Genomic DNA, 20,313 nt, shown 5'->3' on the forward strand with positions numbered 1-20,313 from the left:
ATTCCTCCCCCATTTCATATCTTACAGCTAGTGCTTGTGAGGTGTGCCTGTTTGTGAACATACATATATGTGCATGCGCATGATTTTATAAAATTGAAGTGAACGACAGGAATGTGGGAAACCGAACATAGGTTTAAGGCGTCGGCACAGGAAATTCTAAGCAATTATAAAATTATAAACTACATAAAATTATTAACTACATAAAATTATAAAGCACTTTTGTTTCTGTTTCACAGTACAGGAAGCAGGCATTGTATTTTAATACACTAAAGCAGAATTGCATGAAGAGATATTACATGATTTATGAAATCTTAACCGATACAGTATTATAACAAATGTGCAGGTACAAAACCAATTACCATTTCTGTAGTTCATATATATGCATCACAGATGAAGCTATACAGTGGAAGTAATTGATTCTTGGGAGAAGTGACCAGTAAAGTGTTAGATGAGGACCTGAATAACTTAATTGATTTTTCTTTGTTATCTGTGATGATAGACTAATTTGTCTAACTTTACCAGTTGACAAAATCCTGTTCTCTTCCTTCTCTGCTATATTTGATTCTTTCTATGTCACTACTTGAAATCATAGTCCATTGTTTACTTTTGGTTTTTAGCTGCACATTTGAACCTTGCAGTGAAAGTCCTCTTTCATCTGCTAAATCAAAGTATACAAGATTGAATACATGTACGTTTTCTCATAAGTAACTCATGAACTCCCTTTTGTGCACAGAAGAGTACACACTGGTGTAAGTTGTTGCCACTCTCTTTTGTGGTTATTTGAAAATTATAATATGATGTATTCATTTCAAAAGTTCTAGAATAAATCTATGTAATTTAAACCTGTGTTATTTTCATTGGTAATCAGGAGAAGACAGTTTCATAGCTTTTGAATGCATAGAATTTTCAGAAACTTTACTGTACCTTATATTATTTAATATTTTTCTTCTACTTTAATATAGATTAATTATTTTGAAAAATGTTTTTTATTTCATATTCATTATAGTAGTAGGTAAATTTAATGATACAAAGTATGAGAAGTACTCTGTTTATTTGTGATGTTATATCCAATTTTAAAAGGATAGGGTTTGGGGACAGATGGAATTCATTGATCTGAGCTGTTCTCCAATAATTTAAGATTTGAGTGGTTTTTGATACTAGATATGAAATTCACTTCAATCACGTGCAATTTTATAACTTCTCAGGATCACACTTTAGCCAGCCTATGAACATCTTGAACTTTCTTAGCCTGGGTAAGATAGAAAGGGATTAGTTTGTCTTTTTCCACCATGAAAATCATGAAGGGTAGAGAAAGGTGTGTGATTTATTTTATACAAAAGCCCATCTTAATTACAATATTACTGTCTGAGAACCTTTGTGTATTGCTACAATTGTGTTCATATTGGGATATATCATAAATGATGTTTGTTTCCTTGTATTTACGGAATAACAAGTTTGGGAGCTTTTTAGTACAACAACAAAATGTTTAGCTTTCGGGTTTTATTTTGCATTTACTTAAAATGTTCAACAGGCTTGGCATTTGCCTAGTGTTTTTGTTTTCCTTTACAGGCGAAAGGTTGAAATCATGCATACTCACAGTCTTTTCACACTTCTTGGAGAAAGGTTGATGCTGCATACAAATACAGTGACCGTTACAACATATAACACGCTTTATGAGGTACAAATTATTGAAGATTTTCATCTCTATTATAAAAAATATGACTTTAAAATATCTGTGCTTTACAAGATTCTGAAGACTTTTGAGAAAGTGTTAGAAATTTTAAGAAAGGATTTCTTTGTTCAAAATATATTTTCCATGGTTTAGCTGTTTTTATTAAAAATGTCATAATTTTTACATAAGCTCTGTAAAACTTTCCACTTGTGATGGAAGAGATCCTGTTACTTCAGATGTTCATTACTTTCCCCCCCAAAAAAAAAGTTACTGCAGATCTCTAATTGCTCTTACTCCTCCATTGTTTGGAGGAGCTTGTTTCCATTGAAATGGAAAGTGCTGGAGTCAGAGGTGCCTCTTTATCTCTTTTTTTTTCTTTTTTGTGCCCATCCATTCAAGTTTACAGAATTTTGAAAAGTGCTGTTTTACTTTTTTTAACTATGTCAAATGATAAGTGAACACAGCCATTTTTATATAGCAAAAACTGTTTCAGGTGAGTGAGTATGACCTCAAAGCATTCAGCTGTTCTACCAGGTTCTTGTAGAAACTTCAGTTTTGATGATGAGCAATTTTGTTAAAGCAAAATATTGGCAGCATCAAGTTGGTTGAAACCTGTGTCTTCATGCCTTTAAATGCATAAATTTCACACCCAATATTCAATTATTTCTAAAATGGTGACTTAGAATAGAATCTCTTGCAATTTCTGAAAACCTTATGGACAAGAAGGATTTTTAATTTTTTTTAGTCTGAAATAGATGTAATGGATAGATGCTCAGGATTGCTTCCAGAAAAGACACAGAAGACTAAGGGAGTGCTTGGTCTTTAGGGTTCTAAGTCTGAGTTTGATGTAGAAAATGTTCTATTATGATTGTAAAAACCTAAGCCAATGCCTTAGACATCAAGTTCTTTTTTATTGCACATATCTAAGCTTACCTTGTATGGTTTGGCCACTTGGGTCTCACAATCTACATCCTGCATTCAGTTTTTTAATAGCTTCTGTTATTGGTATTCTCAGAAAATATGTATCTAATTGAATGGAATGCTGTCTCTGACTCTTCCTCTTTACTATGTGGAGAAAAGTAAACCCACTTATAAGAATTATTTGGTTTGGCTGTGCGTGAAATCTATGAGAATAATTTTTGATGTATGGAGCTTGTGAACAAATTTTTAAACTGTGAATGTATAACACTATGAAAAATATGAATAAAATATCTTTAAAATACCATAATTGTATATGTAGTCAACTCACTAAAGGGTTAGTTAACCAGACACTGTAAACCATGAAAATCTTGATCCCTGAGTGCAGGAATTGCTTTATTCTATTTTTCAAGTGTTAAAATATTTTACCTAACTTTTTTATATGAAGTTACAGTGTGTCCATGGTAAATGCTCTTAACAAATTTAAAATGAACAAAGAAGTGCTGTAGTGTTTAATTAATAATGGTAAAAGTAAGTTAATATTCTGTTTTAGATTTTGACAGAACAAGTATGCACACAAGTTGTTCATAAACCACATCCAGAGCCAGATTCAACAGTGAAAATTCAGAATCCAAGTAAGGACAATATATTGTGTTTTTATGTTAAATGTATCACCTAGAGGTTGTGGTTTTTTTGGAAATAATTTGGTTCAGAAAGTGAGAACAATTCCTTCATGTGTCTTAAATACATATAGCTTTCTGTGACTACTTACATTAGTTGCTGACAGGAACTATTTTCTTTTCTCAAACATTGTTACAGTGCTTTACATAACTAATTTATTCTTTCAAAGTGATTCTTAAGGTGGTGGCAACGCTGTTAAAAAACTCCACGCCAAGTGCAGAGCTGATGGAAGTTCGACGATTGTTCTTATCTGATATGATAAAACTCTTTAGTAATAGCCGTGAAAACAGAAGGTATGTCACTGCAAATAGTATTTTTTCATCCTTGATTTCTGGGTAGTAGCAATCTGTTATACTCTCTGTGGAGTTGTATACTCTTAAATGAGATATATTTAAAATAAATTTAATAGGTTTGCGGTAGCTTTTCTGATTTCAGCAACTAGTACTTCTTCTGTTTAGAATATAATTTAAATTTTCATTCATACTGAAGTATTCTTAAGTTTATTTCTACACTGGATTGATGTTCAGAGATGTTCCTCCCATCTTAACCATCATAATGTTAAAATAAAGAAGCTTTGTTTGGATATATTTTGACCTAATTATTTCACTTTAGATGTTTACTTCAGTGTTCAGTGTGGCAGGACTGGATGTTTTCTCTGGGATACATTAACCCAAAGAACTCCGAAGAGCAGAAGATCACAGAGATGGTTTACAACATTTTCCGTATTCTCTTGTATCATGCAATAAAATACGAATGGGGAGGCTGGAGAGTGTGGGTGGATACTCTTTCTATAGCTCATTCCAAGGTAAGAAATGGCTCGTGGATGTTTTGGGTTTTTTTTAATACTGGTAACTCCCCCAAAGGGACTAGCAGTATAGTAAGACGAAATGTAAAGTGATTTAGTGCCATCTGGTGGCTATCGCTATTCATGTCAAGATGGCATTTTTTTTGTTAAACGCTTTGTAAACTGTACGTAATGTGTCGTTAAGATTCTTGTAATTTTTGTCCAAGTTCATGTAGTGTATATTCAGCCACATAATCTATTCTTTTCTTTTTAAGGTCACATATGAGGCTCACAAGGAATATCTAGCAAAAATGTATGAAGAGTATCAAAGGCAAGAGGAGGAAAACATAAAAAAGGGGAAGAAGGGGAATGTGAGCACCATCTCAGGTCTTTCCTCTCAGACAACTGGAGCAAAAGGTGGCATGGAAATTCGAGAGATAGAAGATCTGTCACAAAGTCAAAGTCCAGAAAGTGAAACAGATTACCCCGTCAGCACAGATACAAGGGATTTGCTCATGGCTTCAAAGGTGTCAGATGATGTGCTTGGAACTGCTGAGAGAGCCGGTGGAGGAGGAGTGCATGTGGAAGTTCATGATCTTTTAGTTGATATAAAAGCTGAAAAAGTAGAAGCTACTGAAGTAAAACTTGATGATATGGATTTATCACCAGAGACACTGGTAACTGGAGAAAATGGTGCACTTGTAGAAGTTGAATCTCTTCTAGATAATGTATATAGTGCAGCTGTTGAGAAGCTCCAAAACAATGTTCATGGAAGCGTGGGTATTATTAAGAAGAATGAGGAAAAAGATAATGGTCCATTAATAACTCTGGCCGATGAGAAAGATGAACCTTCTACTAACAATACCTCATTTCTCTTTGATAAAATACCTAGTCAAGAGGAGAAACTTCTACCTGAACTTTCAAGTAATCACATTTCTATTCCAAATGTTCAAGAGACACCAATGCATCTTGGTGTAAATGATGATTTGGGATTGCTTGCTCATATGACGGGTAGTGTAGATATAACTTGTGCTTCAAGTATAATAGAGGACAAGGAGTTCAAGATTCACACAACTTCAGATGGAATGAGTAGCATTTCTGAGAGGGAGTTGTCTTCATCATCTAAAGGATTAGAATATGCTGAAATGACTGCCACAACTCTTGAGACAGAGTCTTCTGGTAGCAAAACTGTGCCTAGTGTTGATGCAGGAAGTATAATATCAGATACAGAAAGATCTGATGATGGTAAGGAAGCAGGGAAGGAGATAAGGAAGATCCAGACAACTACCACAACTCAGGTAAATTTCAAGTAGCCATGTATATGTCTGATGTAATCACCGTTCATTGATGTGTGATAAATTAATAGTATGAGAGCTGAGAGATGTTTGAAGTGTATTTCTTCAATTATATGAAAAGTGTCCAACTTTGAGGCCTAATTGCTTTGAAAATGCCATAATGTATAAGGATTCTGAAGTCTTTCATGTCTGTATAGAAAATATTTATTACAATTGTTCAGAGTATGTTGCACGTAATCAAAGATTGTTTTTAAGGATGTTATCAGGTGTTAGAATTTACTACCTTCAAGATTTTACTAGCTGACTTTATGTCTGGTATGTATATCAGTATTTATCTCCTAGGATTTTCAAGTTAAGCAGACTTACTGCAACTATGGAAGAAGAAGCAAGCATAAATTGCAAAAATTGCTCCGCTCAGTACTGCATAGTGCCTACCAAATTGTCAGAAGAAAGAGTTTCAGGGATATGCTCAAGTACACTCAAAGTATGTCATGTGATGAAAGAATATAGATCAGCCTGTCTGCTTTGTTCTTCATAGCAACAATACTTTGAGAAAAACTCCAGGGAATGGACATTTAACTTTTTGGAACAACCTTTTGTTTTCCAAAAGAAATAATTTCCCTTAAAAAACCCCTAAAAAACCAAAAAACAACCACCCAAAACCACTCAGACCAGTAACACTCACTTCTAAGTCTCTTCTTTTATGGTAAGAACCTCTGTTTTTAAGAGAAAACCAGATGGAGCTCTTGCATTCCCTAGGCAGGTATTATAAAAAGCAGTTGCGGGTTCTCTTGTAAATGTTTTTCCCATAACTATGAAAATCCTCATAACATCACTGACACCTTATCAAGCCTTGTGTATGGATCCTTATATTTAAAAGCATTCTATTTAATAAGGAAAAATCCCTGAAAGCTCTCAATAGAAATAGTATTATCTCTTATTATCAGTTATGTTTTAAGTCTTAAAATTAAAGATTATTAATACCATGGAAATTGATAAGTGGAATGAAAGGATGATAGCAAGACAAAGAGCAGTCATGTTTTTGTGGGCTTTTTTGTTTATTTTTTTTCTTTTGAAATGTGAACTTTTGTTTAAAAAGACAAGTGAAATTTGCTACATACATATATGCACCCATAAACACAGTGAATTTGTAAAGTAAATCTTTAATGAAAAAGATAATCTGACTTAGTACTAGCTACTGTAGAAAATCCTGTTGGTGTGACTTTGGGACTTTTTTGGGTTCTAACCAATTTTCTTGATAAATTTCACCTAAGAACAGTTGAATTATAAAAATGTAGATTCCTCAAGCCTATAATTATTTGTTAGGATTAAAATGATACATAGATCTTAATGAGCTAGTATCAGATCATTCTAACATAGGAAATAAAAAATGCTTTCGAAATGTTTTCTTCTTAGCCACTCACCTATCATTTGGATCTGCATATTACCTACAAACTGTGTACTCATTATGAGTCTGACTACAAGTTGTTTAGCTCCTTTGAGTCTCCACATACTACTTAAATTACAGTAATTTCCCACTAAAATCAATTACAAACTACAATAAATTGATTAAAATATGTATCCATTAATATATCTTTTAAATAATTTTCTTAAAAGGAATTATCAACTGAGCAACCAGCAGAATTGTTATTTTCTAATCTCTTCTTTGGGTGTTTCAAAATACCCTGTGAACTCTAAGCTGTCCATGGTTAAATATTATCTCTTAAAATGAAGTTAACATTAATAAAGAAAAGACTGAATAGGTATTAAATAAAACATAAATAGAAAATTATTGTTTTCATTAGTAATGAGCAATGTTAATTTTAACATTTTTACAGCGGAGCTGGGGTCAGAGTTTTGATTGCTGCACGTGTGGTGACTGCCCCATTAGATTTGATCTCCTTGAGACCACTGAAAATGACATAAAGACCAGCCACCTAAGTGTCGATAGTAGTGTTTCATGCTTGTTTATGCAATGATAATTCACATCAAAGCCCATTCTTGCAAATATGGTATTATTGGTGTGTGAGTCAACACGGTCAGGTATCCAGAACAACCACAAAACCACAGCTGAAATGCAAAGAGTAAATTTATTTCATAACCTCACTAACCGGAAGATCCCGAAGCAACACCTGGGTGGAGACACCCAAGTGGGAACAGAGGCAGGCACCATTAGGCTCAGTCCATCCTGAGGGGGGGTGGGTCTGCGATTTGCACCCATTTATCAAGGACCCATGCACATGTGGTTTAACACCATGCTGTGATCTCCCCTGTGCTTCTTGTGGTCTCTGAGCTTTGATCTCTCTCCCAAAGCAGAGAGCTCAAGCATGTGCTTGACAGTGCCTCTGTAAACACCTATGTTATCTCTGCATGGAAATTCTACTTCTCAAAACAGAGAGAGGATAAACAGCTGTAACAGATAAACCCCCATAATATCTGGGGTTTCTCACGCTGATATTCTCCAGGCCTTGGCATTCCCAGATACAAGGTCACTTGAGTGAATCTACCATCCTCCTTGCCATTCTTCTGCTTTTAACTCTTCTCTTCCAACAATTGACTAGATGAAAGCACTCATGGTACAGTTATGATTCTATTACTGCTGCTGACATGACAGCTACCTGTAATTTTACTCAAAAAAGTGGTATGTGAATGGAGTTGCTAACCTCAAATTCTCTGAACACATATCTGCGGTCAGCTCCCTGCCTTATCAGTAAGAAGCAAACTGTCTTTTGTTCAAGTTGACTGAAAGAAAGCAAACAAATTGCACAACAGAGACGGGAACTACTGCTTACTTCCAAGAAAAGTTAGTGCCTTTATCAATAATAGATCAAATATTGAAGAATATAAAATTCACTCTTTTCTATGTTCCCAACCAGGAAAGACTGAAAATAGAATTGAAAGCACTATGCAGAAGATTCATACAAAAAAATTTTAAATCTTAGATAAGAAAAAAAGAAAAGAATCTTTTAAAGTTAGCTCTAAGAAAAACACAGGAAATGAAAGCAGCATTAACTATTTTGCTCCCTATAGGTCAAATCGAATGAAGGACACCTGCCCTGCCCTCAAAATCCAGGCTACAGGAGATCAAAATCTGACTAAAGATATAGGAAACTTTTCATCTCAACTTCAGTGCCATGTCCATTTTTATATTGCTAGCAGAAATATTTTGTAAAGTTCTCTTTTGCTTTTTAATGTCCAGATTTAAAATAGTATGTGAGCAAAGCAAGGATACTTTCTATTTTCTTAGTTTTAAACTAATCTAAAGTCACTTAAAAGTAATTTCAAGGATTAGACTTTGTATTTCTCCCTTTCAGAGATGTTGTACATTTTAAGTTGTTTTTGTTTTGAATATTTACCTTAAATTCAGTGATAATGTTTGTTCCTTACTACTTTTACCTTCACTGTATACTCATATCCTCTCTGTGTATCGTATCATATCATAGTATAGCATATCATCATAACATATCATAATCCTATCATATTCTCTATGTGTATCTTTTACTTTTGTCTTTAATCACCGAGTAGAAATACTTATGACTATGTAGTATTGAAAAGGAAAGAAATTCACATCCACCACCTGTTGGGAGAATCTAAAGATTGTCCTGAGGATCCACAAAACTGTTAACGAATTAACAAAGTGTTAGGAGACTAGACTTAATTCCCTAATGATCCTGCTAAAAAGACCAGATAAATAAATTGGTTTTGAAAAATGAGGAGCTGTCTAAAAGTACACTGACTCCTTGAAACTATCACTGTGTAGTTTGTCCATTTTGAGTCAAATCTTAAAAGAAAATTGTGTTATCAGCACAAAAATATAGTTGTTTCCTATAAACAAGGTCTTGTCACTGCTGACCTTGCATGTGCTACATTTGGTCTTTTCTGTAATACTTCGAGTGAAGAACTTAACTGTAAAACCTTGGTGAATATCTGAAAGGGAAGCCAGTCAAAGCCTCTCAGTTCTGGTTGATTTGTATTGGAGCAGCTCATTTACTGAAGGATACTGCCTGCCTTGGAATATCAGTATCTCCTGTAGTTTGTTGCTGAGTCGTTTTAGCCTGTCCTTTCTCAAATTTTGCATTGCATTCAAAGACACATTGCAGAAAGTTGACATGGTTTTTTAACCTGTTGATGTAGGCAGTACAGGGTCGATCTGTCACCCAGCAAGACCGGGATTTACGTGTTGACTTGGGATTCCGAGGAATGCCAATGACGGAAGAGCAGCGACGGCAGTTTAGTCCAGGTCCACGCACAACTATGTTTCGTATTCCAGAGTTTAAATGGTCTCCCATGCACCAGCGTCTCCTGACAGACTTGCTTTTTGCACTAGAAACAGACGTACATGTTTGGAGAAGGTAAGTGGGTGTTTCTTCTTTAACTCCTGATTTGTGTCTCCATCAATAAGGAAAAATTAGATGTTTTCTAGAGGGGATGTTACTGGGATAGTGGGAAGGGAAAGAGTTGGTGTTAGCTGAAGTGCCCTTCTGTATCTTCTGTCTTCTCTTTTTGCTCCTTCCCAGCCTGTAACAGCTCTATTTCACAAGTAATTTCTGCTTTCTTGAGGGATTGTGTAACTCATACATACCTAAGTAAACTGAGCTGCTCTTTCATATGTTTAGCATTATAATCTACTGTTTCTATTCCAGACACGAGGACAACTTGTGTGTCTGCTAGTGGGCATTTTCTTAATTGGTCAATTAAAAGAGAGCTTCTTTGCTTGCAAGCCTTATAAATAAAACCTCTTTTCTATTACATTTTCTAAGGAAACGCTCTTTCTATAAGCAAATTTCTTTTTTTTCATTCCAGATCCTGCTTGAGGTTAGTCTTGGTGGCTATATTATATCTTATGACAGCAGTGTGATTTCCTAGGCGTTTTGTACATGTTAATAGAGATGTTCAAGTAACTATAATACAATAGATACAATTTAATCTAGTTTCCAGTACAGAATAGTTAATTTTCAGAAAACTTGAGCATATTTATATCAAAGGAGAAATTTATATTGTATTTAATTTCTAGTTTGGTGAACAGTTCTGTGATACTCACTTGGAAATAGAAAATTCTGATATTTTTCTTTTGGCCAAGTATGTGGGAGAGGATTGTACTTTGTGTTGTATATTTCCAGTTGAAGCCTTCAATTTTGTTTGCTGGCTGACAACAATGTTATTTTGGGGAAAGACCATATTTACTGACCAGAGTACTTCTCAATATTTTCACACAGGGGTTTAATATTTCTGGGAGTGACTGTTTCATGGGACAATTTCTCACGAATTAGGAGTTGCTGAAATGTCACCTAATCTTATTAGCATCTGTGGTTTGCAAAGCTAATGTAAATGGTAAATTTAATATCAGTTAATAAAGTTAATATTAGATCAAGGTATGATCATGTTATCAAGTGTCTCCTTTAAAACAGTGGTAGGTATTATCATTAGGTGTTATCAAGTACACTTCAAATGGCACTTGTGCAGCATGGTGAACTGTCAATGTTAAATATTTACTTCCATGCTGCAGAAGCAACTCCACTGATTTTAGCAGAACTGTCTGTGAATTAAAGTACTGGTTGATGGGAATAAAAAGTTATAAGCAATTGTTCTCAACTGAGTATCTGAATCTAATCCTGTGTGAAAGTGGATAGCAGTCAATTTGTTCATTAGTCTTGTTCCTATTTTTATACAAATTACATGCAAATTTTTGTAGACCATATTTCTGTAATGTATCAAGAAACATTCACAGTCTGGTTGCAAAGATTAAGTTTATCTAAACTTTTGTTTTAGTTGTTTGTTTTTAATTCATCCTTTCTTCTGTTCTTGCAGTCACTCCACGAAGTCTGTGATGGACTTTGTCAATAGCAATGAAAATATTATTTTTGTACACAACACAATACACCTCATTTCCCAGATGGTAGACAATATTATTATTGCTTGTGGAGGAATTTTACCTTTGCTGTCGGCAGCCACATCCCCAACTGTAAGTACAATATTTCCACCTAGTGGTCATATTAGAAATTGTTGTTATTAGTGCTAACCATTATTTCCACCTGACCTTCCTTCTTTAGGGACTCCTGTCCCCTCTCTGCCAATTTCTTACAAAAATTTAAATTTACAATCGAAACTGTTACATTTTGATATACAGAGTGTTTATAAGATTTTGCATTTGAAATGCTAGTTTTATCAGAGAAGTAGTACTAAGTAAGAATAATATTTCATAGATATTTAATATTTCATTTAAAGGGAAGACCATTAGGACAATGATTCCTGTAATAAAATTGCATGCGTTATTGATATTCATGAATCTGTTTTGCATGGCTGCTGTTTGTTTGCATGCCAAATGATACCAGAACTCATCCCCTCACTGCTCTATTTACTTCTTCCTTCAAGAGGTCCTTTCCCCTTTTTTTTTTCCTTTTTAATTTTGTATTGAAAATAACTGATATTTTTATCTGCTCCAATATTCTTAGTAAGTTTTAAGTTCTTAGCAGATCACGGCTCAGGCAGGCAAAGTAGCTTCATGAAAAAGGGAGGAATATTTTGTAAATATTATGTAACTGACAAGAGTAATTACAGTGTTTGAATGTGATGCCTTGTCTGTGCATATAGTATCTGTGACTATTTCTTTCATACTAAATGTTTTATCTTGAGCATCCTGTAAGCATTTGTAGTTAATATTGGTCTTTGAAATGGAGACAATGAGACCGAGAAGGGACAAAGAGGCTCTTTTAAAATGTGGCTAGTAGGCAATGGAGCCTACAAATATAGTTAGGCAGTAAAAGCTCAGTTCCTTGTTGTAGCCATTCAGCAGCTGAGATTACTTTAATTTGCCTCTACTGTTACTTCTAGTTAGCTAGAAAAAAACTTTTTTTGAATTATTTTATTTGAAAGCTATGAATGCATGGCTAGAGATTGGCTAAACATTAATATGACTTTCAGACAGGCAATTAATGGTAAAATGTTGTCTCTTTATTGTTTTCACTGTGTTAACTGGAAAAAACATTTGCTATAAGCAGAAGTGAAAGACTTTAATTGTTCCTAGTCGCAAGAATGACAACAAGGTCCTGATTTTGCAGATGCTTCATTGTAAATATTGACAAGTATGAGAGAATGCAGACTGAACCATCTTGAAATGTAGGCTGTGCTATCAGTCTTTAGATAAAAGGACATTGGGAGATATTTTTGAAACAAACATTTTATGAATAATTTAAAAATGATGATGTTTTGACATGTTTTATAAAAATATAAAATGGGCACAGCATTAATTAGGCTGCAATTCCTTTGAATGGTCTTTGAGGGTTTTAGCTCTTATCCTGGTTTATGATACTGCAGAGCCATTCTATGGAAAAATAATTTTGAGGTTCACCATTTCCCTCTATTTATTCTGGATGATACATATCTGTGTGAGTGTGTGTAGGTAGTTAGCTGACACAGCTTTATAAATTACACACCTATTTGTTAAAATACTGTGTGTTGATACTGCCATGCTAAATAACAATGATTTGCATGCATTGATATAAAAGAGTACATTTTTCAAATTTGTGTATTATGCATGCACTTCTCCACTACATGGGGACTATGTGTATTACTTGAATGCTCTACTGTCTGCTTAGGACAACAAAATAAACTGTGAAATAAAGTAATTCACTAAAAGATCAGTAGCTGGCTTCAAATTCAATTAATTGTACTCTATGAAATTAAAAAACAAAACAAAACAAACAAACAAACAAAAACAAAACCAAAAAACCACAATCAAACAAACAAAAAAAACCCTCAAAAAAAAAAAAAACACACCACCAAAAAAACACAAAACCCAAAAGATCACTTTTGCCCCAAATGTACAAGTAGGGTCAGAAGCAATTGATAGAATCACAAATTACTCTCACCTCATCTAGACAATAATTTTGTAATCACTTCCACCTAGCAGAGAACTTCTTCCCTCCCATTCAACTCCATTCCTGTTCTGTCATTGCCCATCCATAAACATTAACAGGAAGGTGGATATATTCATCACTGTGACAAAGAGTGAAGCACATGCTTCCTCCTTCTTAGAGAAGGTATTCTCCCTCAGTATTGTTCTGAATCACAGCTTTGAAGGGAGCAGATGCCCTGTTGTGCATCAGGCCGCTTGTGAATATCTATGATATGATGAATGAAAAGAAGTTTCCTACTGATTTTCAGACTTCTAGTACTTGAGCATCCTTGAACTGCTGTGGAGAAAGTGGATGGATTGCTAGTTTGCGATATATTTCTTCGCAGGCTTGAAAGGGCAAAGTAGTTCAGTGCTAGCAATCAGTTACAGAAGACTGACTTACTCTCCTCCTTCCAATAGCTGCTAATGGGAAGAGAAAAGAGGTTTGAAACTGGAAGATTTATATGATGTCTCCACTGCATAAAAACACTTAAAGCAGGTCTGCAAGTGACACTTTCTGCCAGAGTAACTCTCAATGGATGAAGGAGCCAATAGGCTTTTTTCCCTCACTGACTCAAAGACTAACAGAATCACCAGAATGGTTGTGGCTGGAAGGAGGATGCTGGAAGTCATTCGCTCCAAAACCCCTGCTCAAGCAGGGCCACCTAGAGCCACTTGCCCAGGGCTGTGTTCAGACAGCTTTTGACTGTCTCAGAGGATGGAGACTTCATCACCTCCCTGAGCAACCTGTGCCAGTGGTTAGTCACCCTCACAGTGGAAAAGTATTTCTTGATTTTCAAGTGGAACCTACTGTGTTGTAATGAATTATATCAATGAATGGGGTTTTATCCACAAGATACAGAGTCCAAACTTTGTGTTGCATTTCAGGAATCCCTTCCAACCTCAGCCATTCATTGATTCTGTGTGATTTTTCTGATTCAGTAATTTAATCTGGGCATGGTATTAGAAGTCCACTCAGGCAGTACTGCACTGCTCTTAGAAACGGAAGCTGTTCACAGGCTACAAAAGCTGCCTCACCGGGTCAGCTCAAGGACCCATCTGCTTTAGCATTCTGCCTCCAATAGTGACTCTTTGCAGCTCACATTAAATTAGGGAAGTCTGAGCAAGCATATTGATTGTTCTACTAAAACTTCATTTCAGCGTTTAGGATTTCAACAACTAGAGAGCGTGTTTGGGCTGTCATATTTAATAACCACTGAGGAATTTATCCTTCTAGACTTTATCTAATCTTTTTTGAACCTATTTATGCTTTTAGCCTCCGTGATATTCTATGGCATTAAGCCTGACAAAGCAATTATATAACATTAGAAGCACTTCTTGTCTTTGTCTTTTTTAAGCCTCCTTAGATGCATAAAGTCACAGTGTGTCTTACTGTTTATGCTATGAAAGGAGTAATTAATTATGTCTTTATTCAGCTCCATATCATTTATGATTTTGTAGGCTTGAGTCATATCTTCTGGTGTACCTGTTTGAACCCATAGCATCTTCATCTTGTTTAGTCTCTGATCCTCCATATTTCTGTTCCGTGGAGCTTTTCTGAGGTGTCAAAACCCTCATATTTTGTGGATCCCATAGAATACATATTCAATTTATCAACATGTATGAGCTCATTTTACTTAATTTCTTCCTTCTTCACTTTCATGGATGCTGAGTCTCCAGTGTTGCCACTGAAGGCCTTTTGGACCCATAATGAAATTTTAAAGTAGTAGTTCTTACTTATTTCCTCTTACGGGGTTTTATTTGTGGCATAGGTCACGTATTTACATATGCTTATAAAAATTACTTTACTTTTTGGTCTGGAATAATGAGCTATGAGAGCAAGAAGAACAGAGAGTAAAGGTTATTCAACCCTTTAATTTCAGGATGATTAAAACAGTGGTGGAATTCAGGAAGAGATTAGGGTAAATTTAAGTATCCACTTGAAGTACTTGTATATGGCCTAGATTTCTAGCTGGTAGAGAGCTATTCCACAGTAACGAATGATTCAGCTATCTCTGATGTAGGCATCTACCTATAGGGTCCAGGGACTGGAATGATTGTTAACCTGGAGCTGGATCCAGCTACTTTTTATGAGATACCTTACTTGTTTTCTAATGGAGAAGATGACAGAGAGAAACACATAGTTCCTTTTTTATCTGTCTCATAGACCTACTTGTCTACAGTTCCTTGACTTCAGTGTGTGAGTCCAAGTTCAAGTAAGTCTGAGGTCATCCTGGGCTGCTTGTTTTTAAACAGTCCTAAATTCTGTTGAAAAACTCTCTTCTCAACAATCTGCTATAGAGTTGTTCTTACATGTGTCCCATTGCCTCTCATTTTTTTAAAAGGTATTTCACAAATTTCTCATTAGTAGAATAGAATATTAGATGCTTGAATTAATTAATCTATTTGTATAAAAGAACCAAGGATAAATTTAGAGAAATGACTTTGAGAACATTGGAGCAATTACAGTTTTGTGTTTTTTCTTCTGTGCAACAGATCCTGCATTGCTTTTCCTCCCTTGCTGAAAAAGCAGTATTGTCACAGTTTCTTTAAAAAGATGAATGTTTGGAGAATTTCCCATTTCAAAAAGACTTTTTTTCCTTTGCGTAGCTTGGATTTGGAGTGAAATGGCAGTTCTTCTGGGATGGGTGAAAGATTACTCCATGATTCCTTGTCTGCTGTAGAACGGACAGTCTTAATTATGAAATTTCCTCACTATTAAATTCTTGTAGTAGAAATCTGCCTTTTGTCTTGTTGTTTTGTGGTTTTTTGTTGTTTGTTTCATTTGGTTTGGTTGGTTGTTTTTTTTTTAATCCAAATTAGGATGGTCTAAATAGAAGTCTTTAAATATCAACAGAAAAAAAAAAGGAAAATAAAATAAAACATGCATTATTTGTGCAAACAAACCACTCACAGACCTGAGTGATTGAAGAATGCAGAAAAGGTTATGTGTTTGTATGGAATACAGGGGAAAATTTACTGTAATCCACAATGATCTATTCCCACAATTTTTAATATTTCCCTCAATTTCCATTCTATACTACTTCTGTCCCAGAGTCTGTACAAGAACTTACTTCAAATGCTGATGGTTTTAAAGTGTTGTCAATTGTATATATGAAACAATTTAAAACTGGAGCAAATATTAACAAAAAATATGAGCAGTTCTGTTGGTTTACAATGTAAACTGGAGTGTGTTCCGCTTTTGATCCTGATGTCTTGCTTATTAAATTTGGGATATAAGATAACTGCCACAATTAGAGGTAGGTCATAAAATATAAAATACTTTTTTCCTTTTTTTTTTTCTCCTTTCTGTGTGGGAGGTCTTTGAGGCTTTTTTAAAAAGATTACAGCTAGAAGGAAGACATTATTAAGATGGTGTGCAAGTGCAAAAAAGGGGACCTATAAGGAAAAACATTTGCAGAAGATGCTTTCTGTAAATAGAAGCGGGTTGCCAGATAAAACATTTTGTGTACAAGCTAGCAATTTGAAATAATCATTGCTTGCTACAAGGATAGCAGCTGTGACAAGGACTTGAGGACATTGAGCAAGGCAAAAGAAATTTGAGGAGTTTAAATATACGTGACAATTAAGAGTAAATTTCCAGACCTCTTTGCAATCAGTTTATTTTTTCCACTAATTCTATGAGGTCTATAATTCAATTTTTTACTAGCTGACTTCAAAACATCAGCTCTCAAATTGTGATCTGAGGGCTGCTGGTGTGATATGAATGGTCCACAAAACTCCATTAGACATTTAAAGATAGTCTCATTAGATCTGTGGATTAAAAGCCGAGATGTAATTCCTGTGTATAGTATTAGCATTACCATGTTCAGGACTCATGTGATGCCACAGGTGCTGCGTGATCTATAACAATTCTGAGAATCACCAATGGCACACTGATATGAGAATTGTCAGCTAGTAATTGAGATATAATAGCCACAGGTTAATTCTTGAGATGCATCTAGCTACAAAAGGAAGAAGACTCATTTAAAAACTCTTCGAGTATGGTATTTTCTGTCCCAAAAGGAAAGAAAGCCATTCATTTCAGCTTGTTTTTCTTTCTTTCAGATTAGATTTTTCCACTATTTAAATGACAACAGTACTGACATACTCATGAAAATTCAGTTTCTTTCTCTTTTTAAAACAGAACCAGTGGAAACTTAAGAATTTGTTCTTAGCCCACTGTGATAATAGAGAAAGTACTTCTACCTAAAATTAAAATGTAAAAATTTAAAACATATATTTAACTGTGAACATTGGAATTTGAAGACTAACTCGATCTAAAGGACTTAGTAAATCTTGATTTTTTTTCTGTGGTTCAAAAACATTCTAATATCTAGTTTGATATTGGTTTACATTGGAGATATCACACCCAAATGTAATATAATAGTAAGCTATCTTGTGTTGCTTCTAAGGAAGCAACATTGTGCATGAAGAACTAGTTTGCTTTTCGTGATTTATATTTGTTTTGTCAAAGCATTTTAAACATATTTGCCTACTCATACAAGGACTAACTACTTTATTACATTTCAGCTGAATGGCTTGTAAAATGCTCATTTCTGTGTAATCAGTTGAAACATTACTTTGGTTTACATTGCTTCATAAAATTACTCTATGTACTATATAAAAGATGTACATTGGTTGGAAGAATCAGTGTTTACATGAAATGCCATAATACAAGATTTAAAGTTTTCCTTGTGCATAGCTATTTTAGAAGTCTTTGTTTTTTAATGTTCATGCTGAGCTTAAATGGTTTGCTGTTCTAATTAAAAATTAAACAAATGTATAATTCCAAGATACTAATTTGTTTCAATTTACCTTGCATTTTTAGTTAACTTAAATAATTTTCTTTTTTCTTTTATTGTTGTGATCTGTTGTCTGTTTTGTCTGTTGCATGTCCAGGGTTCTAAGGTTAGTATTGCGGCTGTAAGTTTCAGTTTTTTTAATTTTCAAAAATACCTTATTTTTGATCATTTAATGTTTTGGCTCTTTTTTTGTTGTTATTATTACTATTATTTTTCTATATCATGTAGTAGAATGTGAATAGGAATATATTTGGTGTCATATAACTTTTCCTACCATATTTCCCTTGAGTAACTTAATGCATTGTCAAGTCTGATGCTTACTGTTACTACTGGACTGAATGTAGTCCAGTCTGTGAGCTAATTTAAGTTATAAACGCAATTGTCAATAGAAAAACTCTTTATGTCCTGAACATGTCAATTATATGGGAGACTTGTTACTTAAAATACACTGAGTAGTCATGAAATGGTGATCAGTTCACTTTTCAAAGAGTTTTGGAGCTACCCCTATCTAAAATATTGCTAATACCTGAAGGCAGCTTGATCAATACTGGAGCTTATTTTAAATGCTATTAGAATATCAATGTGCTGTATTTAACAGGTTGAACTGATGGTAAGTTTGGTGTAAAAAAATGTGTTAGTTGGTTTTTTTCTTCCATCTAGCAGAATTTTAGGGAGATTTGTAAAAAAAAATAAGAGATTTTTTTTTTTAAATTCAAAGTTTGCAAAAATCTTGGTACAAATACACTAAAGTGTTATATTAAATGAATTTATTACATAACTTACAGAAATAAAAATAAAAAGACAATAAGTATCGTGAGAGGTTTAAGACTATGTTTGACACAATAAAGTTGAAAAATCAACAGCAGGCAGTCAGTAGGCTGCAAGCAAGCCTGGTGTTATTTCAAGCATGAGTTTGAAGTTCAAGTTTCTACAACCACCTATGATTTTTTCTAGCAGACTGTTATGCAAATGTGTTTTCTTCGGGTGAGTACTTTCAAAAAATCATGTTCTAGTCTGTTATAAAAAACCAGCAAGTTATTTTTCCAGAATGTAGGAACACAGCACAAACTAAACAGGGGAGCCCTGGCTAAAGAAGATAGGCCAAAAAATCTTTCTTCTGAGAGTTGTCATTTTACTGTTTTTCTGATCCTGTTGGGCAGTTCAGACAGATGACAGCCCTTCCCAAATCACTCATGTAGCCGACATGTTACATCCTTAAGAGAAATTAAATGAAGGGGTATCTATCATTGTGGTGACACATGCCACTTTATATCTTTCGTCTTTCAAAACAGTTGTTTCCTTAATACTGATTGGCAGAGTTTGCACTTTTACAATTTCAGATGTAAAAATATTCTAAAAAGTAAGTCATGAGTGAGGCTAGTAATTTTTAAGAGTATGGAAATTAAGGAATTTCTGATTTTCTGTATTTTTTTTTCCTTTGAAAGGAAATGGCCTTAAGAGCATAAAATTAACTTTTTATAAATACTTTTAAGCAAATAAATAAAAATAAACAAGCACACTGAAAATAGTACTTCTCAAAGAGACTAAATTTTGTGTTCAGAAAGCCTTGCAATTGGAAATCTTGTTGACAATCAATAAGAATCAGCCACCTGTAGACAATTTTTAAAATAGTATTTAGGCATATAATTCCGGACACAGACAAGTACTAAATGCCTTTTTAACTTTTGCCTAAATCCAGTGGTAAAAGTGTTTAAACAGATATGTATGTTTTTATTTGGGCTGACTGTTTCCTCATTTATCTCCGCTGTTAGACACATGAATGTATTTGAAAACATGACTCTGTGCATCTAAGCATCTTTTTGGAGAAAAACATGATCCCCTTTTAGCTTTCAGAAATATTAAGCTCAGTCAGCCTTCTTCTGGGGTTTCCTGCTAAGGAGAGTCCAACAGTACATCAGAAAAGAAATGGCCACTCTCTGGGAGTGAGCTGACCCTAATATCACTTATCACATTTTTACTTCCCCCCTTGTTGTTTTCTTCAGGGAGCAAAAATACTCACTTCTGAGCTACAGGAGAATTGAACTCTGTCAGGTTTCTGAATGCTGTAAGCATTCTCAGGGAGAATTGATTCATGGAAACAGAGCAAAACTGTCTGGTTTTGCCCACTCCACTCCTCACATTTGCTTGTTTATATATAAGAAATGTAAAAGATTAATTCCTTTCATCCATTACCTGTCTGTTTGCATAACCTATGGAGGAATGTAAGAGTATATTGCACCCTGATACACCATGCATTGTTTTAC

The 20,313-nt window shown here is 34.5% G+C and overlaps 1 protein-coding gene across 5 annotated transcripts in view; it reads left to right on the forward strand.

Moving 5' to 3' along the window:
* NBEA (neurobeachin) overlaps positions 1 to 20,313 on the forward strand; it is a 485,382-nt gene that overhangs the window by 145,566 nt on the left and 319,503 nt on the right. For 4 of the 5 annotated variants that reach the window (XM_017818603.1, XM_017818604.1, XM_017818605.1 and 1 more), the window contains exons 18-25: positions 1,570 to 1,678; positions 3,144 to 3,225; positions 3,441 to 3,564; positions 3,884 to 4,076; positions 4,331 to 5,353; positions 9,485 to 9,702; positions 11,159 to 11,312; positions 18,147 to 18,155. In XM_017818603.1, the coding sequence (XP_017674092.1) occupies positions 1,570 to 1,678; positions 3,144 to 3,225; positions 3,441 to 3,564; positions 3,884 to 4,076; positions 4,331 to 5,353; positions 9,485 to 9,702; positions 11,159 to 11,312; positions 18,147 to 18,155 (1,912 nt within the window). Of the gene's footprint in view, positions 1 to 1,218; positions 1,254 to 1,569; positions 1,679 to 3,143; positions 3,226 to 3,440; positions 3,565 to 3,883; positions 4,077 to 4,330; positions 5,354 to 9,484; positions 9,703 to 11,158; positions 11,313 to 18,146; positions 18,156 to 20,313 lie in introns of those variants that run through there. The other variant, XM_017818607.1, reaches the window with a different exon arrangement.

This window comes from Lepidothrix coronata, unplaced genomic scaffold (genome assembly GCF_001604755.1).
Source record: "Lepidothrix coronata isolate B3197 unplaced genomic scaffold, Lepidothrix_coronata-1.0 Scaffold69, whole genome shotgun sequence".
Classification (NCBI taxonomy): Eukaryota; Metazoa; Chordata; class Aves; order Passeriformes; family Pipridae; genus Lepidothrix; species Lepidothrix coronata.